Consider the following 21333-nt stretch of genomic DNA (forward strand, 5'->3'; position numbering starts at 1 on the left):
GATAATGCTAGGGAGACCATACACCGAATGACCAAACTGATTGATGGTGGACAATTTCAGGATAACTTTTGTTGATTTCAAATATCTTGAGACTAAAGTGAGGAGTTAAGTAAACCTCAATAACCATTTTGATTAAAAATCTTTAAAAAAAAAAAAACTAAAACGATAAAACCAACAATAAAGAATAGGAAAAAAAAAAACTGTAAAAAGTTAATTTGGATGAAGAGAAGCGAAACCGAGATAGCAAGTTGGAAAAGAGAGGGAGAAGAGAAGAAAGAGAATTCCCCTGCCTTTCAACCTTTTCCCTTTCTCTCTCCAACATCAAAATTGAATTGGGTGCAAACCAAAAACATGCAGGCTCAATTGTGTACTCCTTTGCTTCAATCAATCTGCCCAAACAGGTCTAATGGACCACGCTTTTTAGCCGTATAGAAGTCAAAAACTAACAAACCGATAGTTTCCCCGGAAACTCACACCATGGAAGGTATCGTCGTTTTCCGCTGCATCTGGGATCGTTTTTGAGATATGGGTTTTCTGTTTTCTGATTGATTTACGTTAATTTCTGGTATTGCATTGTTTGTTTGTATTTGCCATTTGGGAATTTGATTATTTTGTATGCATGGGGAGCTTGTTCTTATGGTGATGAGGGTAATCTGGGTTCTTTAATTTTGGGTAATTGATTGCTGGGAAACTTTTAAAAGTGAAGGAAAATGGCATTTTGATCATGATGGTTTGTGTTTCCTACTGTATTTGAGGACAAATACTTAGCCTAATAATTTTTTCATATATTTACAAAGGTTTATGTTTTCCACATTTGCCTTTCGTCACGATTTTTGGGCTTGGGGTTATTAATTTTCTAGTTACTTTCTGGATTTCCTTCGGTCTACCGGCACAGAAGCTCTGGTGACGGCATTAGGCACCACGTTAGGGGGATCTCAGGAAATTCTTGAATGTTTGTATAGATGATGCTAATTCTTAACCTGGGAGGTTGGTTGTACTATATGAGTTCTTCTGTAAATGATACGGTCTCTGTTTAAGGTGTTTTCCAAATGTTCTAGTGCTTGAATAACAAACCTCATGTAATTGAATCTTGTATGATTGTATTGGAAAATCTGTTTTGAAACAAGAAAGTTTAATATGGATAAGTTAGGTAAATGCCGATTATTTTGGGGAGCTTCAATTGAGGGATCCCTCCAATAAGATTATTTGAGGGACACCCTTGTGAGGCTTTGTGGTGTATTTTAATGATCTGAACCATCTAGTTTTTAGGTCTTTCATCAAGTATCGTGCTTTCAAAAAAGTTATTCTAATCCGAAACCATTTAACCACTTGATAAAATGGTTGTCATTTTAGTTGTTTTCTTGAAATAATGTGCTTGTGTATTTTCTTCACTATAATTGGATGTCTTACACTGTTTGGATGAGGGAAATAAACTTGGAATTTGGATAAAAGTCAGAATTTATAAATTGACATGCACCAATTCCCTTGTTTGGATTAATAACATAGAAATTTAGAATTTCCGCGTGGAAAAAAAACTTGGAATTTGGGACCTCCAATTTCCTAAGTTTAAATTCCATGTAAATAGGTGTCATTTCCCAATTTCTATGATTGGGAGTTTAAAATTAACAAATTCCGTTTTCAATTCCATTGTTCTTTTAAGTTAACCAAACAACAAAATTCACAAATTCTAGAAAATAAAATCCCTTCATTTCAATTTCCGTCATTTTAAAATTCCTTAGTAATCTTAAATTTCTTCATCCAAACATAGTGTGATTTTCGATTTGTCTAATTTTTTTGCAAGCATGATCTTTGAATGATGGATAAAAAAGCAATTATGATGATTGAAATTAAAATCTTAAGCCGGCCTCACAGTGTATCACAAAAGATTTACTGAAGTTGGTAAAAGAATAAGAATAAAAAAGCTTAATCCGGTTTAAAAAAAGATTGTGAAACAGGATAATGTTAAGCATGCAACTATGACCTTCTTCCATGTACAAAATGTGTGGAAAATTTCTTGTGAAACAGGATGCTGTTAGGCATGCTACCATGACCTACGTACTTTTATGCAAGTGGCACATTTGACTCATTGGTCCAGGTTGTGGAAGGGACTTGCACAGTACATAAGCCTTTGAAGCAGGAAGTTGCATGGGAGATGTAGCTTTGCAATTATGACTTTCATTTTCCTTTATGAATGGTTACAGGGAATCCCCCCTAGTTTTCCAATTTGAGCACTGGGTGACTAGTTTTGGAAATGTATATTGGATAGGCTTAGTTTAACCTGTAATCATATAGCAGATTCCTGCAACCCAGTAAGGAATTGCATAAACTTCCCACCATTTTATATTTCTCTCAGAAGGTCTTTCTTAGATATGGTGGTTGTCTTATTATTGTTGTCTTAAACGAGAAAGAAAGTTCATGGGAACAACCATAATCATAATAATGGTAATGAAGAAAGTTATTCTTGTGACTATCATTGCTAGAATAACTTTGTAAGAGTTCTCAGTTTCAAATTTGTAATCTTTGATATTGTTGAATCCAGAAGTGACCATTCTTAGTGTGTTTCTCACTCTCTCAGTTGTTTCTTGGAACCCCTTCTTTTGGGGGATATTGAATTGACAGAGTATTTGTGGAACTTTCTCATTTGGTGTCTTGCATTATTAGTTGGTATTGCATCTTAGTCGTGCTGAGAGGAGAATTTGGGCTATTCAGGATCTGTGGTATTCTGTCGTATGTCCTTTTGTCTTTCATTGCTAGATAATCCGAAGAACCGACCACTTTGGTCCTTGTAATTTCAGTTGGAAAGCCTTGGGTGCCTACCAAAATCTTAATTCACTTGCTTGGCTGGTGGTTCTTGGTGAATTAACACATGTAATATGCCAGAAGAGAAGACAGTACTCTTCATTATCTCCTTGGTGTGCACTAAGAAAACCTGTGGGAGAATCTTCTGACCATGTCGTTCTTTCCTTGTTCTGCCACATCACAAATCTAGAGTAGATTAATTCTGGCTTTTGGTTTGGAATGGGTGGTTTGTGGGAATTGCTACTATTGACTATATTTATTCATCATGGGGAGGGATTTCAAGAAGAGAAATGTCAGCCTGTGGCGATAGGCTGTTTTGGCTCTATTTGGGTGTTGTGGTAGGGACAGAATAGCAAAAGCCTTCATAATAGTAAGGTAGAGTTGGCTTCACTGGTGACATAATAGAATATCATGCCAGGAGATGTTCTTGGAGAGACATTTCTCAAGGCTTTGGTGTTTTGTTTTCTGATTTGGTTGCAGGGAATGGAGAGATGAGCCGTTTGTGGAGACAAAAAGATTGGAGATCTTTTATCTGTGCCCTATGTCATGCTTTTTTTGGTTTTCTGTAAAGTTCCTGTTTCCTATTAAATAGAGAAAAACTGGGTTGGGTTAACTAGGAGGAAAGCATCTTTAGTTTCCAATAAGTGGAGATGCCAATAAATCGAAAGGGTTTTTCTAGAAGATCAGAAGTGCAGGATTTGAAATAGTGAAGGATTTTTGTGACTGAACTCAAGCAAACAGGGTTTGGTTCTTGTTGAGTTCTATCTTATTCCACGGGTCGTTGACATGCCCTGATATTAGCCATGTTTATCTTTACCACCACAATTTATAGTTGAACAAATGAAGCATTATATTCATACATAGAAGCTGGTTCAAAAACAATTATGCCCTGATGGATGTTTATTTATCTTAATCATTGATTTCATTTTGTGACTAATGCATCCCTGTTCACTTTTTGGTTGATATTTAGAATCAAATGAACTGCATTCTGAGGAGAATAAAAATTCCCAAGACAACAATAAGAAAAGAAAGCTCAAGACACCAGCCCAGCTTATGGCTTTGGAGAAATTTTATAATGGTAAGGATACTTCTCTTGGCCTATGTTTTGTCTTGCTCAGTGTTGAGCCATCAAATTTCTCAAAAGAATGTTCTTTTTTACTTTTTCCAGAGCATAAATATCCTACGGAGGAAATGAAATCACAACTTGCGGAGCAGTTAAGATTGTCAGAAAAGCAGATATCTGGATGGTTTTGCCACAGAAGGTTAAAAGACAAAAGATTGTCGAGAGATGAAACACAAGGTAATGGACGGCAAGATCGTTCAAGTGGTGTTATTCAGGATCGAGCTAGTGGACTTGGGCAGGACTCTTGTGGCAGCACTAAACATGGAGAGCATAGGTTTATTGATCCAAGGGAAGTTGAAAGTCGAAGGCTTTCTGGGCATGATTTCGCAGCTGCAGATATCACCCGCAATTATAGTAGTCACTATACAGAGAGAGTTGGTGACATGGAAAATACATCTTCAGAAAGTAGCTCGTCTTTACAAGATAGGTTCTTGACTCAAAATGAGGATCCGTATGATGTGGAAACTTCTAGATACCTAACACATACCAAGGGCATGGAAAACATGGGATATAAGCCCTCAGGGTTTTTGAAAGTGAAAGGTGAAGCAGAAAATGCTGCTATTACAGCTGTTAAGAGGCAACTCGGGAGGCAGTATCTGGAGGATGGTCCTCTGTTAGGTGTAGAATTTGATTTGCTTCCTCCTGGTGCATTTGAATCACCGATTATGGATTCAGGCCATGGTACGTCATAATATACTCTGTTCATAGGAACAAATTTCATATTCCATGAAATAGTCGTCTGAGAACAGAAAGATTGTTAATTGTTTTTCGGATCTTGTTACTTAGCTTGTATTGATGCTCTCATATTTTTCTTGTGTGAGTGATTAGTGTGAAGTTTTTATTTTTGTTGTATAATTTCAATCTGCTTTGTGCATAAGGTGTAAACATAAATATTGTTAATTTGAGTGAAAAAAAAAAAAAAACCATTGAAACGAGATCTTTAAGGTGTGACATTTAATTTTATTATGCAAGTTGTTCTATATGGAAGGCTTACGTTTATCTGCGGGCACTGGGCCTTGTTCGGTGAAGTAGCATAGACATGGAAATTTGAACTTGATGGAGCCTTTAATTTAGTATATTGTTTTATAAAAAGCTCACGAAGATAAAATTTAGGCCTTTGAACAGTGAAACACAAGTGCTTGTGTTTGCTTTCCTATTTTTTGCATTTATTTTAAAGCATGGGTAGTTAGCATTTGGAACTGTTGCTTTCATGTGTTTCTAATGTTTGATTTGGCTTGATCTTGGTAGTTATGATGATTAGTGGATTGAAGAACTTCTATTTCTTTTAGACTAATAGCATACATTTTTTTGTGTGTATGCAAATGCGAAACTGTAGCTTTAACTGAAATCATTTTCATTTTGCTTCTACTTACTCTTTATATTTTTTTTTAATGTTGATGAAGACGGAATATTGTTGGGGAATATGGTATTGTGGGCAATTATGTTAAGAAGGAATGCAGTGGGAAGTTAAAAAATAAATAAATAAATATTGTTCATGAAAACACCCAGCTGCTTACTTTTATAAAGTAAAAAAAAAAGGTAAAATAATAAAGTTGCTGGGTTGGCATTAGCAGTTGAGTCCTGTAGCTGTAATTCTTGAAATATTAGATGTACATGGTATTCTGAAGCGAAAAAATATTTAGTTGACACCTACTTGGGAGTTGTTTATTTTCTGAGCATGTTTCTTAAAAATGCTAAACATTGCTTCTCCTCTCTTCTATCTTGACGCTATACTCTAGCAGTGTGTGATTGGCTTCCATTCAGATTCTTCAGTCTTTCAGTATTCACCTGTACTGTTTGAATACTTATATATTAGGTTCCTGCAGACTAGTCTTATATGTCTGTTTTGTTCATTGCTATGCAGAACCATCCACTCTTGGTAATCCTGTCCTCCGTTCTCCTGATATATCTGGAGTGAAAGGGCAACTAAGTCCAAGCACTGTAAGTGGACCTGATGCATTTTCGTTACACTTTGACATATCTGGTGGGGGAGAGGGTGTGAACTTTGTGACGGGGCTAATTTATTGGTTTATTTTCATTATATACGAATCACAGCAAGGAAAACTTATCAAGTCAATTGCTATTGCATGAATGTATGGTTCAGATTCAGTCTGGCAACATAAATCTGGCAAGAAAACATTTATAGCTGGATCTCACCTCCTCATTATCTCCTGGATGTGAGAGGAGGTCGCCTGACTTATGTATTGGCAGTCAACCAGCCCCATTTTTATGAACCATTTGATCTCTTGCATCATTGTCTTGGCATATAAGCAAATTACAGTTCCATAAGTTGAAAAAGTTGGGATTAGCACAACTTTCTCCTAATTTGTGTTCTTGAAGCAAATAATTGGTTGTTAATACTTGGTTTCATGGAAGCAAAATAAAACTCTTCTATGATGTCTTCACTCCCACCCCCGCCTAACTGAAATGCTTATAAACAATCTCTCTCTCTCTCTCTCTCTCTCTCTCTCTCTCTCTCTCTCTCTATTGTGATACTCTTTCTGCCTTTTAATGCTCTTGCAGAGATATGAAGTATACAACTCCAGGTTGAATTCCCAGGATTCATATTTACAGCAGGAAAATCCTAGCATCATGCATGGGTTTGATCTTCAGGAGAAGAAATCAAGCAAGCAATTGAGACAAAAGTCGACTTTTCTCAACAATACCAATCCTTTCCCTGGAAAAAATTCTCCCTTGGATATTTACGATAAACCTTCTGGAGGGATTTCTGCTTATAATAGCAATAAGAAAGATAGAATGAGATCTAAGGGTTACTACGGTAGGAAAGTTACTAGTGAACAAACAGAGCCTCGCTTAGATGAGTATGATAAATTTAGTAACCCCAAGACTGTCCAAAGGAATGATTACTTGAAGTCAAGGCCTTCAAGTTCTATAGTTAAGCATTCTGAGACTGCCTTTTGACTTATATGCTCTATTATTCAACGAATGTCATATCAAAAGTACTTGCCTTGTGACTTTTTTTAATTGCTTTTTGTTCCAGGAGGAGAAGTTTGATGGAGAATGTAAGGCCATGAAGGACTATCACAATCCGCTTAGAGCAAAAATGAATTCTACAGATGAATTGGTGGTGAGTTTGAACTTTAGTGGGACAATGTTAATAGGGCATGCCTGGCATTGATACATAATTGCATACAATTACTTATTTATGTATAGTGGTTGGCATTAGGTTGACATCCTTTTTTTCTTACTGATCAAAGGTTACAAAACAAGCCAGAGTTAATCTCCCTCAACGAGACTATGCACCAAATTCATTTGCTCAAATTCCACCTCGTAAACATCAGATTAAAGGGTTAGTATAGCTTAGGGGCATCCTTTCAATTGTGCACGTGTGCATTTTTCCTCTTTGATTTTGATCATCAATTTTTGCCTCTTAAAAAAACATGACTAATATATATATATATATATATATACACATGTATTAGGGCTTTTTTCTCTCTATTGACTGCTTTAGTTAAGTCTGCAAATGCCACATTTTCCCCAGTCAGTTTAAATAATGTCTGCATGTTAAATGTTTGGCAGCGACCTTACATGTCAGAGCTAATATTGCAGATACGGTAGATGGCAAAATCTTTTCTAGGTTAGGCTGTTATTGTTTCCCGACTAGCATTAGAGTTCATACTGAATTGCTTCACTCTATTGTTTCAGTTACCGGGCCATTTCCTTTTACCAGGGTGACATGCTATTATTTTGTAGTAAATTGTATATGCTCTAAATAAGGATCTTACTTTGAAGAGGGATTCTTCGTCTTGTTGATTTCTGTATAACCTAAACTCAGATTACGGATGGTTGGAATGGCATTAGAATGAAGCTGTCGCTAGATGGAATCTTGATCGTCCACTTAATCGTAGTTTTTACACGAATTTAGCTGCATTTAGTTGCATGAAATAGGAACAGTACCCAAAGTTTAGGGCATCACCCGTAAGTGGCGCGCTGTCAAAACCAAGCGCAATAGCGTTCTAGGATTCATATAGCCGACCCCACTTAGTGGGAAAAGGCTTTGTTGTTGTTGTTGTTTTGAATATATCATTACGAGGATTAACTAAATGTTACTATGTCTGTGTTGTGATCATCAAGGATTAAACTTGTTGCAACATAAATATTTGACGGATGATCGTACATGTCTATTTCAGAATTGCCATGGAGATGCCATCTAGCTTCAGTGAGGATGAAACTGCAGAAACCAATTCTTCTGTGGATTGAGGTCCCCATAGTTGAAGGATGGAAGGCCGTAAGCGATTCACAAGGCCCTAGGGATGTACAGTTGAAGAGAACATGTATTCTATTTAAGCACTTGTCGTCGGAGGGAATCGGTTTTGGCCTTTCAGTGATCATTTGTTAATATGTGTAGAAAGTGGTTTTGTGTACTGCTTTAATTGTTACCGGTTTGTTTCGTGGAAGAAAGCTGATCAAACTCACATTACTTCTTTTTTGTTGGTTAAATGATGCCCTTGCTTTCAGCAACTATATTTGGCTTTGCTTTAATTGACGTGAACTGAGGGATTGTCACTTGTTAATTGTTTCCAGTTCACGCAACTTTTTGGGTAAAATTCCAAATTGGTTTCAACCTGTTATAACCAGTGTTCTAAAAGGTGGCCTAGGCGGTGGAGAACAGATGCAATTTAGGCCGAAACGTGGAGAAAAATCGGGTACAGGCTAAAGGCCCTAGCCCGCCTAGGCACGCTAGGAGGAGGCTAGGCAGTTCCATTGTTTTTAATTTTTTTAATTAGGTTAAAAGGGTTTTTTGAATAACCTACTTAATTAGTGAATTTTCAAATTTGGTTTTAAGTTTTTCTTACTTTTGTTGCATTTGTATGTGATGATTGCAATATGGCTTAAGTTTTAAGTTTTGACTTTCTTAAATTCTCAATAAAAGTATAGTTTTTATTCTTTTAGTGTAAGTAGCCACTTATTTATATGTTATGTAATAAATTTAATTAAATCCGGCTAGTCCGTCTAGGTCCCCATCCTAGGTTCCACTGCTAGGCCCCAGTCCGCTGCTCAACTAGCGGCTAGCATCTTTTAAAACCTTGGTTATAACATTCTAAATAATTGCCTAAAAATTAGACATTTAGTAGGCCAATAGCGTTAACATAGGTAATAAATACCCTAAATTGAAGTGAGTTTTGACTCTCCTGGCATTTATGAAGCTCTAATACATGTGTGTATTTTTTTAAACGTTAAATAGTTATTTGGAATATTTTGAACTTTTGAGATTCATTTGAAATATACCTAGAAATTAAGAGTAGTTATTCGTATTGTAGCAGTAGTAGTAGAGCCCCAAGCCCATCTTTTGACGTTTAAGATATATAGCTAGGCCCAAGCCCCAACCTTTTCAATGTGTACAATCCAATTTACCAAGTCATATTTGCATATGCTTAAACTGGTGAACGTGGGACAAAAGGACTTGTGTATTTTTTATTCAAACCTCCAACACAACGTATTAAAATGGTGAAAGAAAGCAGCTTTTTAGTATTAATGATATTTTTTTTCATTTGTAAGGGAGCTGTTTTATGTTTGAATTTCGTGGATGGTGAGCTTGATACTAATTTATTCCTTCACTTGTTAGTGTAATTATATTGTTGCATCAAGAAAATAGTATAAAAATGCAAGTGGCCATTTACCATAGTGGTGGAAAGGTATTGAGCACTTACAGTGTGGGTTCAAACTCCGTCGTTAGCTAATCTAATATCTAATCTACAAAATCTATCTTCTGACCAAAAAAAAAATAAGTATAAAAACAAAGTGGTGGATTTCGTTGGGTCGTTAGGATGGGAGATATATTATGCGATTCTAGTCATATGCTTCTTATTTGGGGCAGAGGCAGATGAACAATCAACGTAGTTGTAAAGGGGATGCTTTGCGTATAGCTGTGACATTGTGAGAACGTGGGATGTCTCTTCCTTAAGACTTATTTGTCATGCATTCCCCTCCTTTAGATTTGGCTGATGGCTCCTTCCAATTAACCTAATATTGTAGGGTACGTGTCACATCCTGGCCCGGGGCGGATCATTTTCCGGGCCCGCTCCACCCCCGTAGCACGATATTATCCGCTTTGGGCTTACCATTCCCTCACGGTTTTGTTTTTGGGAACTCACGAGCAATTTCTCAATGGGTCACCCATCCTGGGAGTGTTCTGGCCTCCTTTTCACTTAACTTCGGAGTTCCTACGGAACCCGAAGCCAGTGAGCTCCCAAAAGGCCTCGTGCTAGGTAGGGATGAGAATATACATTTAAGGATCACTCCTCTGAGCGATGTGGGATGTCACAGTACGTAACTTCCATGATGAAGGCATAAAATCTAACAACTTTTTATTTGTGTTTTTTGTAAATTTCACTATTCCAATGTTACAAAAGTTTCCAAAGTAGTAGTGGAAAGTGATAAATTAATGAGAAAAATATTAATACATGAGAGGCGGAGGAGGAGTTTTTTTGTTTGAATGAAAAAACAAGAGCATTTTTCCTCGTATTAAATTTGATATAGAATAAAAGTAGTATGAAGATATGCTTGATATTAGACACATATTTTCTTCACATAACACATGTATATATAATTGCAGTATGCAGCTTAACCAACGAATTATTTGATTGGGGTATTGCCCCCAGTGGGCATTCATTGGCTCCGTCTGTGTCCATTGACATGATTTACAACCTCCCTACCCTTTTATCATCTTCAGTCGCCTTCTGCTGTGTTGAGGTATTGGAGGAAACAGTAAGTGGCGTACGTAGTTTACCAACAGTAAATAAGTTGCAATTAAGACTAGGAACAAGAAAAACACAAATGAAAGCTAGAGTCGGAGTAAAGGAGATAATGCCTCCACCCGCCACAGTGAAGGCACGCCATTGGCACTGGTGGTAATCTGAGGAGTATGAACCTAATCACTCAAGTCATATAATTCGTGGTGGTCAATTCTCCACGTCTTAGTCCAAGAAAAAGGCATGGTAAAATTAACAACGATAACATAACAACGATATAACATCATAATACGCAGCGGGATTAAATAGAGCACTGTACCAACATAGTATATTTCTGAGTGTAATGCTCAGATGTCAAGTTAAAATGAAAATGGAGAGTTTCTGAGATGTTATTTTTCTTCAATGTACAAGAATATATGGCGTTCTAAGATTCATATAGCCGATCCCACTCAGTGACTTGGATTTTCCAAGTCTCCAACCAAGAAGTTTTCCTCACTCGGGAAATTAAGGGAACACTACCCCAACCTACATGCTCCACTCAGAAAGCTTCAACATACAAGCTTCAACAAAAGAAAATTCAAAGAACTTAGCGAAGAAGGCTTTGGTGTATTTAACACAATACGTTGAAATGAAGGAAAGCTTATTTATTGATATCCCCGATAAGCTACAAATATGTACATATACATGAGTCAAAATAAACACACAAGAGGGAGCCTTCACAAAGGTTGCTTAGGAGAAGTCTCAGCAGTCGGTAGAGCCCCAGAAAGAGAAGGCACCGGAGGGGGATCATTTGGAGCCTCAGTACTGGACAGAACCCTAGGAGGAGGAGGCATCAGAGGTTGATCATTTGGAGCTTCATTACGCGGTACAGTTCCAGAAGACGAAGGCAATAAATGCCTTTGGAACAAACCCACAAATCTCTGATGATCAAGTAAAACCTGACCATCAGTTTCCTTCATCTGGTCAAGCTTCCTCTTCATGTTTGTAGCATAGTCATGTGCGAGCCGGTGCAACTGTTTATTCTCATGCTTGAGCCCTCTAATCTCCTGTTTGAGACTCATCACTTCAGCCGCCAATGATTCAACTTGGCGGGTTCGAGCAAATAGGCGTTGGGCCATATTAGACACAGAACCTGCACACTGAACACTGAGAGCCAGCGAATCCTTAACAGCTAACTCATCAGACCGTTTGGAAAGTAGTCTGTTATCTTTGGGAGTGAGAAGGTTCCTGGCCACCACCGCAGCGGTCATATCATTCTTCATCACGGAATCCCCAACGGTAAGAGGACCAGTTTGGGAGACGAAGGATGGGCGCCATATGTTGTCTGGAGAAGGCGGGGCTGCCTCTTCAACAAGGTTCAAGTCAAAACGACGGTCGGAGGGGCCAGACATTTTCAAAGGTGTTGAAGAGAGAAGAGGTCGGACAAATCAAGATATTAGAAGTGCAAGAATGAAGCTTCTACTGGTGGAGATTTAAGTGTGCTTTGAAACTTAATGCCAGCCTCTATAAAAATCTGCACTCGACGGAGCTTCAGAAATCAAAGAGGCGCCTGCTCAGAAATCGAAGAGGCGTTTGCTTTCTCAAAAGTTGGGCTGCTTAGAGATCACGAGGGTTGATCTCAGAAATCGAAGAGCCGTTTGCTTTCTCAAAAGTTGGGCTGCTCAAAGACCACAAAGGCCGATCTCAGAAATCGAAGAGGCGCTCGCTTTCTCAAAAGCTGGGCTCCCTAGAGACCACGAGGGCCGATCTCAGAAATCGAAGAGGCACCTACTTTTCCAGCCTTGTCAGCACCTGTCACACGCACACTCAGCTTTGCGGAAATTATGGGCATTCTGTCAAAGACTTCTGGGGAAGTAGAAAACACATGAATCTTACTGTTCAATCACCCACTTCCCACACGCAACAATAGCTCATGGGTACCACAGATAACTTTGCCAAAGTTCTCTGCCAAAGTTGAGCACGTGAAGCTTGCAGCTCCCACTACATCGCTCTGACCAAGAAGGGTAAAAGAATAGCAAAGAAACAGCACTAACAAAGTTTAGACCCATAAATTTTGAAGGTCTAGCTACCATATTATTACCCACAAGGGTAAAGGAACAGTACCACTGCTGGATAATTGGAAAGTCCATGTATGTCAACCTCTGTGCTTCGTGGCAAGGTAGACTAGCAAACATGCCCAACCTTTACTCACATTCGAGAAAACACTCCCAATAAGATTGCTTGCTCCAAAATCGAAGAGGCACCGTCCTCCGAATCTAAAGAGCCAGACTCCTAACATGACTACTTTCTTAAAAATCGAAGAGCGGGTAAAGGAACAGTACCATTGCTGGATAATTGGAAAGTCCCTGTGTGTCAACCTCTGTGCTTCGTGGCAAGGTAGACTAGCAAACATGCCCAACCTTTACTCACATTCGAGAAAACACTCCCAACAAGATTGCTTGCTCCAAAATCGAAGAGGCACCACCCTCCGAATCTCAAGAGCCACTCTCCCAACATGATTACTTTCTCAAAAATCGAAGAGACACTGCTCCCCGAATCTCGAGAGCCAGACCCCCAGCATGATTGCTTTCTCAAAAATCGGTGAGGCACCGTTCTCCGAATCAATCGAAGAGGCGCTCGCTTTCTCAAAAGCTGGGCTGCTCAGAGACCACGAGGGCCGATCTCAGAAATCGAAGAGGCACCTACTTTTCTAGCCTTGTCAGCACCTGTCACACGCACACTCAGCTTTGCAGAAATTATGGGCATTTTGTCGAAGACTTCTGGTGAAGTAGAAAGCACATGAATCTTACTGTTCAATCACCCACTTCCCACACGCAACAATAACTCATGGGTACCACAGATCACTTTGCCAAAGTTCTCTGCCAAAGTTGAGCACGTGAAGCTTGCAGCTCCCACTACATCGCTCTGACCAAGAAAGGTAAAAGAATAGCAAAGAAACAGCACTAACAAAGTTTAGACACATAAATTTTGAAGGTCTAGCTACCATATTATTACCTACAAGGGTAAAGGAACAGTACCACTGCTGGATAATTGGAAAGTCCCTGTGTGTCAACCTCTGTGCTTCGTGGCAAGGTAGACTAGCAAACATGCCCAACCTTTACTCACATTCGAGAAAACAGTCCCAACAAGATTGCTTGCTCCAAAATCGAAGAGGCACCGTCTTCCGAATCTCGAGAGCCAGACTCCCAACATGACTACTTTCTCAAAATCGAAGAGAGGGTAAATGAACAGTACCATTGCTGGATAATTGGAAAGTCCCTGTGTGTCAACCTTTGTGCTTCGTGGCAAGGTAGACTAGCAAACATGTCCAACCTTTACTCACATTCGAGACAACACTCCCAACAAGATTGCTTGCTCCAAAATCGAAGAGGCACCGCCTTCCGAATCTCGAGAGCCAGACTCCCAACATGATTACTTCCTCAAAAATCGAAGAGACACTGCTCTCCGAATCTCGAGAGTCAGACCCCCAGCATGATTGCTTTCTCAAAAATCGAAGAGGCATCGTTCTCCGAATCTCGAGAGCCAGATACCACAGACCACTTTTTCAAAGTGCTCTGACAGAGTTAAAACATGTGAAACTGGCAGCTCCCACTACCGTGCTATGACCAAGCAGGGTAAAGGAATAGCATTACTACTTGTTGTTAGGGAGACTCCTATATATGTCGACCTCCATCCCCAACGGACAGGCAGACCTGCAAAAATGCTCAACCCTTCATCATATCTGAGAGGGCACTCCCAACAAAGCCTTTCGAAATATTCAGCTTTCTTTCCCCCCGATAATACCTCTGCAAACAAGCTATACTAGAGCAAGAATATCTCATATCATCAGGGTTAAAAGCAAGAGTATCTCATATCATGCTTTTTCCCTGTTTTTTCTTTTGGCCTTGTTTTTACCTGCAAGACAAGGAGAAAGAGAGCAATCAGTCAGTACTTGGAATCAAGCTTCCAGCCAGGAATTGACTGCCTGGAACCCCTTACCTGATTACTTACCTGGCATTGCTCTCGAGTACTCATCTTCATCATCTTATGTTTCCAGGGAAGATTCCGCATCTGCTTGAGGAACAGATAGGGCAAGTGCGAAGGATACAAGGAAGCATGTGGAGACAAGCGTAACAGCACACGTGCCGATACATCCATTACTTTGTCAAAAGCAAAAGTATCCCATATCAGCAGGGTGGAACGTACTCTAGATTTGATGGACTTGTTTTGACCCTCAAATTCTTCAGTCGGCCTTATACTCTGGAGGAAACCAGAAAACCCTCCAGCTCAGTTCAAGAATAAGCCTGTGGAAAGTTACTTCTTCAAAAGCAAAAGTATCTCATATCATCTCTTCTCATTTTTCTTCTCTTTATCCTTCATGCTGCTGCAAGATGGGGAGAAGGTGAACAATCAGTCGGAGCTCTGATTGCTTACCTTGTCTGTCACCTCTTTCAGCAGACCCCCTAGCTCGGCGACTTGGGGGACTCCTACTACATGGTTTGTATCGCGCTTGACCAAGCCTGAAACTACAAGTAAGCTTCAAGTGAAATTGATACATTACCTTGTGCATCTCCACCAGTTAAAGATACCACCCCTGGATGGAGGAAGAGTACTTCCAGAGAAGATGCCACATCTACCTATGAGACAGATAAGGCAAGTCAAGACGACACCACACTCCGATACTTAGAAGTTTCGTGATTACGAGATCATTATCCCACAATATTTCCTAATGTCATTTGTACTAAATCATTCACTCGTACTCACTAAAGGAGAGCTTGAACCTATGTACTTGTGTAAACCCTTCACAATTAATGAGAACTCTTCTATTCCGTGGGCGTAGCCAATCTGGGTGAACCACGTACATCTTGTGTTTGCTTTCCTATCTCTATCCATTTATATACTTATCCACACTAATGACCGGAGCAATCTAGCGAAGATCACAAAAAGCGACCGTTTTCGTTACCTAGGATCTATCTTGCAAGAGAACGGAGAATTAGATGGAGATCTCAACCATAGAATACGAGCTGGATGGAAAGAGTGCATCCGGCGTGTTGTGTGACCGTCGTAGGCCACTGAAGCTCAAGGGAAAATTTTATAGGACGGCAATAAGGCCAGCGATGTTGTATGGCAGAGAATGTTGGGTGGTGAAGCATCAACACGTACACAAAATGGGTGTAGCGGAGATGAGGATGCTTCGTGGGATGTGTGGGCACACGAGAAAGGATAAGATTGGGAATGAGGATATCCGAGGTAAAGTAGGAGTAGCCGAAATTGTAGGAAAGATGAGAGAAAATCGGCTCTGGTGATTTGGACATGTGCAAAGAAGGCCGACTGACGCTCCGGTTCGAAGATGTGACTACGGGACAGAGGTTCAGGGCCGAAGGGGTAGAGGAAGACTTAGGAAAACTTTGGAAGAGACTCTAAGAAAAGACTTAGAGTACTTGGATCTAACGGAGGGCATGACACAAAACCGAGCGCAATGGCGTTCTAGGATTCATATAGCCGACCCCACTTAGTGGGAAAAGGCTTTGTTGTTGTTGTTGTTGTTGTTGTTGTACAAGAATATATAGGAATTTACAAGAGTGCTTTACCAAGTAATTAGAGATCCAATAAGACGCCTAATTACAGCAGTGAGACTGAAAATGAAACAAAAGGCATTGCCCTAATTAAAAATATTAATAAAGATCTCCACTGGCTCCATTGCTTCTTCCTTCTTAAAACGGTAGGATTAGGGTAAGTGGTGGATTGCCCTAATGGTTATAAGATCTTCCTCTTTAACGTACTATGTCCTAAGTTTGAAACTTCTCCCTCCTCTTTAGTGTAGATTAGTGTAGAATATCGCTTGTACTGAAAAATAACAAGATTAGAAATGATGAATTTCCTTCGCAACTAATCCTCTTCTAATCCTTCCAAATGAAAAACATTCACTTCCCCTTTCAATATGCCTTGAAATATGACAGCTTTATTCTAATTCAACCATGTGTACCAAATGTGCTTTCAAGGGTTTAGCTTTGGAGCTTCCAGGGTGTATTAAGCATATTAACGTATTTACAATGTATCACTGCAATCCGTGTTCGCGTGTTGCCCTTTCATATTGGTGTCAACTACTAGATAACCATATATGGCTTTTCGAGGAGAGTTTTTTTAGTGTGACCGTAACATGGGATGATACACTACCTGTCATCATACAAACGGTGGGATATGTGTGTTAAAAAATTAAAAAATAAAATTTCTCACTACTTATATAAAAACACGTGGTATACTATTCGTATTCCGGTCACAATGAAAAATTCTTCCCTACAAACTATTGTTTATATAACTATATTAATTAAGGACTCATTTTGAACTGCTTTAAAAAAGCGTTTATGCTTAGAAGCATTTCTATTATAAACCCTTCTAAAGCACATTGACATTATTAACAAAAATACTTGCATTCTAGAAAAGCACTTGAAGTACTTTCTAAAAGAAACACACAATAAGTGTTTTTTTGAAAAAAATAAAATAAAAAAAGCACTTCAAATGCTTTTTTGAACCTAGAAGAACTTGTGCCAAATATGATTACAAGTGTTTTTGGCGATTCGAAAACAGTTCAGTTATTTGAGTAAACATGACAAACACTGTAGACAACATGAACTTTGTAAGCTTAATATATATCCTGTGCTACATCGTCTGTAACATCATGCAAATGCTAGCTGGCCTCAGTTATCCGATCCATTGCTATTTTTCACATTTCTCCATTTGGCAGAATCATTAACCTGAACTCTACAATCTATATAATTGCACAAACAAAGCTCGTTCTTTTTTTTCTTGGACCACTTATAGCTTTAGCCTCACAGATCGTCAAAAAGTTGAAAGGCATGACGAACTACATGCTTTAGAACACCGACAGAACGAGGGATGCCTCACCCACGTTGGTAAAACATTGACTTGTGCTAACCTAGCAATTCTTTTTTGTTGGGCAATAGTAATTAGTTAGGGTTTATGTGGTAAGGAATGTTAAATCATGGATAGATAAGAACACCGTCGATCCCACTGAGACTAGAAAAGGTTTGGAGTTTGGACCACTGCCAGGAAGAAAGTATAACCCGCTTTTTGTAAAAAGTGAACCTTTAAAGAAAGTTAAAGCTGAGTTTCCCTATAAATCAATTGACAATATGAAGAGTAGCATAACTATTTATAATCACATCCAAGGTCCTTCTCATCAATAAGGGATTTATTATCAACATGCTCCCTCAAGCATGACGAATTTTCAAGCTTAACACGTGGATAACACAATGGAGTGATGTGGAGCACGTGTGGCCATTGAACTTCATATGGGAGACAACCTGCTCTGATACCTTAAAGAAAATTAGCGTTTCACCATAGAACCAATTGACAATATGAGGAGTAGTCCAAATACTTATAAGCACACGCAAGATTCCTCTTCTTATCAATATGAAATTCATTATCAACAATTTTCACGTGTTGTTGGTGTCAACCAATGGAAAAGCCAACTGCTCTTGTCAAGAGCATCATGCAGGAACGTTTATTAAGGACACATGCATGGTTATAATTTACCCATAAACAAGTAATAGCGTCTAGCAAACTTCATTTTTTTTGGCTGTTTTAAAGTCCCTAGTTAATCATGTATCCCTATTGCTAAATATGTATCTGACATGCATGCCATTTTGAAAAACTATTAATATCTCTCAACATCATATAGAATTCACTTAACGAGGCGTCCAACTTGATTGTTAGACAACATAGCGGCATGAGATTGTACTTTGAACAAAATATTTTATTTATTTATAATATTGTAAAGTAGGTATAAGTCTCTATTTTTCTTGCACATCTTTTTTTTTTCCTTTTACGCACATATGTTTAGTGCGCTCGTTATTTTCATTATAAATTGATTTGAATTGATATTAGGCGGAAATATCATGTAATTAGAAATTAAAGTATGCTAGATTGATTAGTTAATGACACACCCTAACCCGAAGACTAGGACGTGCTGGCCGTCACGTGAGTGTGACGTAACCATAACGCAAGCGGAAACGATTTAATAATAAAATACGAGTCAACGAAAACCACTAATTTCAGTTATTTACAACCTAGCATTCTATGTGCATAAGAGTGTACTAAACACACATAAACAGAGCATAAGCATCTAGGTGCAGTCAAGTAGGAACATAACTAATTTACAACACCCTCGGGTGAATCCTACATTTATTTAGTCTGTCAGAACGCCGAAGCAGTCCTCGTAGGCCACCAACGCCTCAACTACCAACTAGAACCTGGAGGGGCGAAAAACAGAAAACGTGAGTGGGCGAAAATAAGCTTTTCCAAATCATTTCATAAATCCACAATTATAACCCCTTTTTGGAAAACCTGTATACTTTCCCAGAAAAATAGTATATAGCATATATATCTCAACTGTCTCGATCATCAATCTTATAACAGATTCAATAAAGAATGTACCATGCCAATTTCAACAGTTTAGTATGAATGCATTAACATAATATAATCAGGTAAAAGAAATAATCAATCGGAGGCCCTCTAATAGCCCTGAACGATTGAACCTAGAGCTCAACATCTATCAATCTCACTCTGCCGGAGTCACTCCGCGTGACCTGTCCGGCCTTCTGCACATAAGTCGGAACCACCTAATGTAGTCTGAACGACTCATGGTAATATTCGCTCTAGTGCTTCTCTCATCAATCATCTGTATACAATAACCTAAGGTCACCCACCAGTCATAATCTCACTAACACTCTACGACTGGCCCGTCGTACCCACTCCGCGTGGACTGTACGACCAGCATCTACTTGGATCCAAGGCGAGCGTGCGATGCGGTGAATACTATAAGCACTAAACCATGGTGCAGGATATGAGCTCAATATATCATCATCATCATAATATTAATTAAATACTTACCTGTGCTTCCACAGCACCATCATACATATATGCATCATACGACAGTTCATAATATCCATAATATTCTATGCATGGCAATCACATCATATTTCATTTCATTTCACTATACTTTTCATTTAAATTTGATTTCTGGGGAAATCGAGTATATAGGTATATATATAGAAAGCAATGCCCACTCACTGGTATGTCGCCGGGTCGTAACCCCCTTGACGCCCCTGGATGTGCTCGTCCTCGTTAAAAGTTCCACCTAGAAGTGAAATAACTTAAAACAATCATTTAACGCACATTTAACGCACCTAAACCAAACTAGGTAAATAATTCTTCATACGATGCTCAAATTGGGTATATGAATATACCACAGTGACCTACACAACCTCAGGATCACCCCCAAATTTTTAAAATAATTTTTGGAGTCCTCACGCGCCCCCACGCGCCTGACGTGGCACGGACCTACGCGCGGCCCACGCGCGGCCACGTGACATGCACACTGACGGCTACAGTGAACGGCGTTAGGGAATATTCCGTCAAATCCTAGTATATTCCGTTAAAAACTAACGGTTTCCGTTAAAGTTAACTAACGGCGTCGGAATATTCCGTCAAACTTGACGGAAGATTCCCTGTCTTCTCCGGCGAGTCACCGGTCGCCAGCGACTGTTCGCCGGTTTCTGGAAAATTTTCAAATCCACTATTCTCCTTCGTTTTTCAACCAATTTCTTCGCATTTTAAACCAAAATGAAGCATTTAACATGTACTATCACGTTGGAAGGGTTTTAAGGCCTAAAAACTACGAGATCATACCTTCCAAAATTCCTCAATTTCGGCCAAACTCGAACCCGACGATCCCGACGTCCATTTTGATCAAACGAGGCACTCCGAGCCTCCTTGGAACTTCCTAAGACTCGTGGTGATCTCAGTTTAGCCTAAAACACAACCAAATTTAAGTTCGTGAACAGTGTCAATTCACGGGGTGTTTTGAAACTAGGATTTCAGAAATGAAACTTACTTGAAACTTATACCCCCGTGCTCGTGAAGTTCCCAAGATCACGAAGATGATCTTAGATTGGACGTTGGTGCACGTTTGTGGTTGTTCTTGGTGTTTGTCCGAGAGCTTGAGAGAGTTCGAGAGTAAGAGAGAGAGAGAGTGTTTCTGAGGGAGAGATGAGGAAGAAAGAGGGAGAGAGACAACCTACGGGTTTTGGGGAAGGATTTCAGGAGGTGGGGATCCCACCTAAGTCCAATACAAAATTATTAGACCAAACAAATGTAAATCTAAACCCTAGTTTAAGATCTTAGTGTAAAACAAATACCAAATTTACGCACCTTAATCCCGTTTAAGGGCGTTTCTGTAATTTCACGTCGTCGGAAATTGAAATTCCGGGACGGGCTGTGACAGTTAAGGTCACCAATGAACTAAGTTCAAATTTATTAGTAAATGAAACACAAATCAATCAACCAAACTTAGGTTACTGTAAGTTGTCCTAGTCAACAATAGTCAAGTTCAATACACATATTAACAACTAAAACATGCAATGAGGAGTAGACACAGGAACTAGTCAACAAGTACAGATTTGTCAGAACAAAAACCCCAAATTCACGAAATAAACTTAGTAGACTAGTACATTAGCCTAGTCAACAACAACACAGTTATATCTCACAATGCAGCAATATAAAGTTAAACAACTTCTCACAACAGTCCGTCAACTAAGTAGCTCATACAACATACCATAAACATATCTAGATATGTAAGCAAGTTTAAGCATGAAGGAACACAAGAAGATTTGACCCGAAAAAAAAAAACCCACCTTT

General features: G+C 39.1%; 1 protein-coding gene and 1 long non-coding RNA gene across 5 annotated transcripts; one reads left to right on the top strand and one right to left on the bottom strand.

Moving 5' to 3' along the window:
* The first annotated feature begins 234 nt into the window (after positions 1-234).
* LOC126614734 (uncharacterized) lies at positions 235-8407 on the top strand. Of its 3 annotated transcripts, XM_050282381.1 has the most exons (9): positions 235-484; positions 3770-3877; positions 3968-4603; positions 5787-5863; positions 6446-6817; positions 6924-7010; positions 7141-7232; positions 7463-7520; positions 8074-8407. In XM_050282381.1, the coding sequence occupies exons 1-8, from the start codon at positions 478-480 to the stop codon at positions 7482-7484; spliced, it is 1401 nt and encodes a 466-aa protein (XP_050138338.1). In that variant the 5' UTR covers positions 235-477; the 3' UTR covers positions 7485-7520; positions 8074-8407. The 3 variants fall into 3 exon arrangements, with proteins under 3 accessions (XP_050138338.1, XP_050138339.1, XP_050138337.1); XM_050282380.1 differs by lacking the exon at positions 7463-7520 and having other exon boundaries at positions 237-484; XM_050282382.1 differs by lacking the exons at positions 7141-7232; positions 7463-7520.
* A 10257-nt stretch (positions 8408-18664) lies between these two features.
* Positions 18665-20832, bottom strand: LOC126616407 (uncharacterized). Of its 2 annotated transcripts, XR_007621150.1 has the most exons (4): positions 20531-20832; positions 20326-20447; positions 19708-19774; positions 18665-18887 (listed from the first exon to the last, which is right to left on the bottom strand). It is a non-coding gene; the product is annotated as an uncharacterized LOC126616407 (long non-coding RNA). The 2 variants fall into 2 exon arrangements; XR_007621149.1 differs by lacking the exon at positions 18665-18887 and having other exon boundaries at positions 18977-19774.
* Between the last annotated feature and the right edge of the window lie 501 nt (positions 20833-21333).

This window comes from Malus sylvestris, chromosome 3 (genome assembly GCF_916048215.2).
Source record: "Malus sylvestris chromosome 3, drMalSylv7.2, whole genome shotgun sequence".
Taxonomy (NCBI): domain Eukaryota; kingdom Viridiplantae; phylum Streptophyta; class Magnoliopsida; order Rosales; family Rosaceae; genus Malus; species Malus sylvestris.

What these genes read in the sequence shown, in the direction of transcription:
- LOC126614734 (XM_050282380.1), top strand. An exon ending in TTTGGAGAAATTTTATAATG is followed by an intron (nt 3,878 to 3,967) that starts GTAAGGATACTT and finishes TACTTTTTCCAG; the next exon opens with AGCATAAATATCCTACGGAG. An exon ending in GGCAACTAAGTCCAAGCACT is followed by an intron (nt 5,864 to 6,445) that starts GTAAGTGGACCT and finishes ATGCTCTTGCAG; the next exon opens with AGATATGAAGTATACAACTC.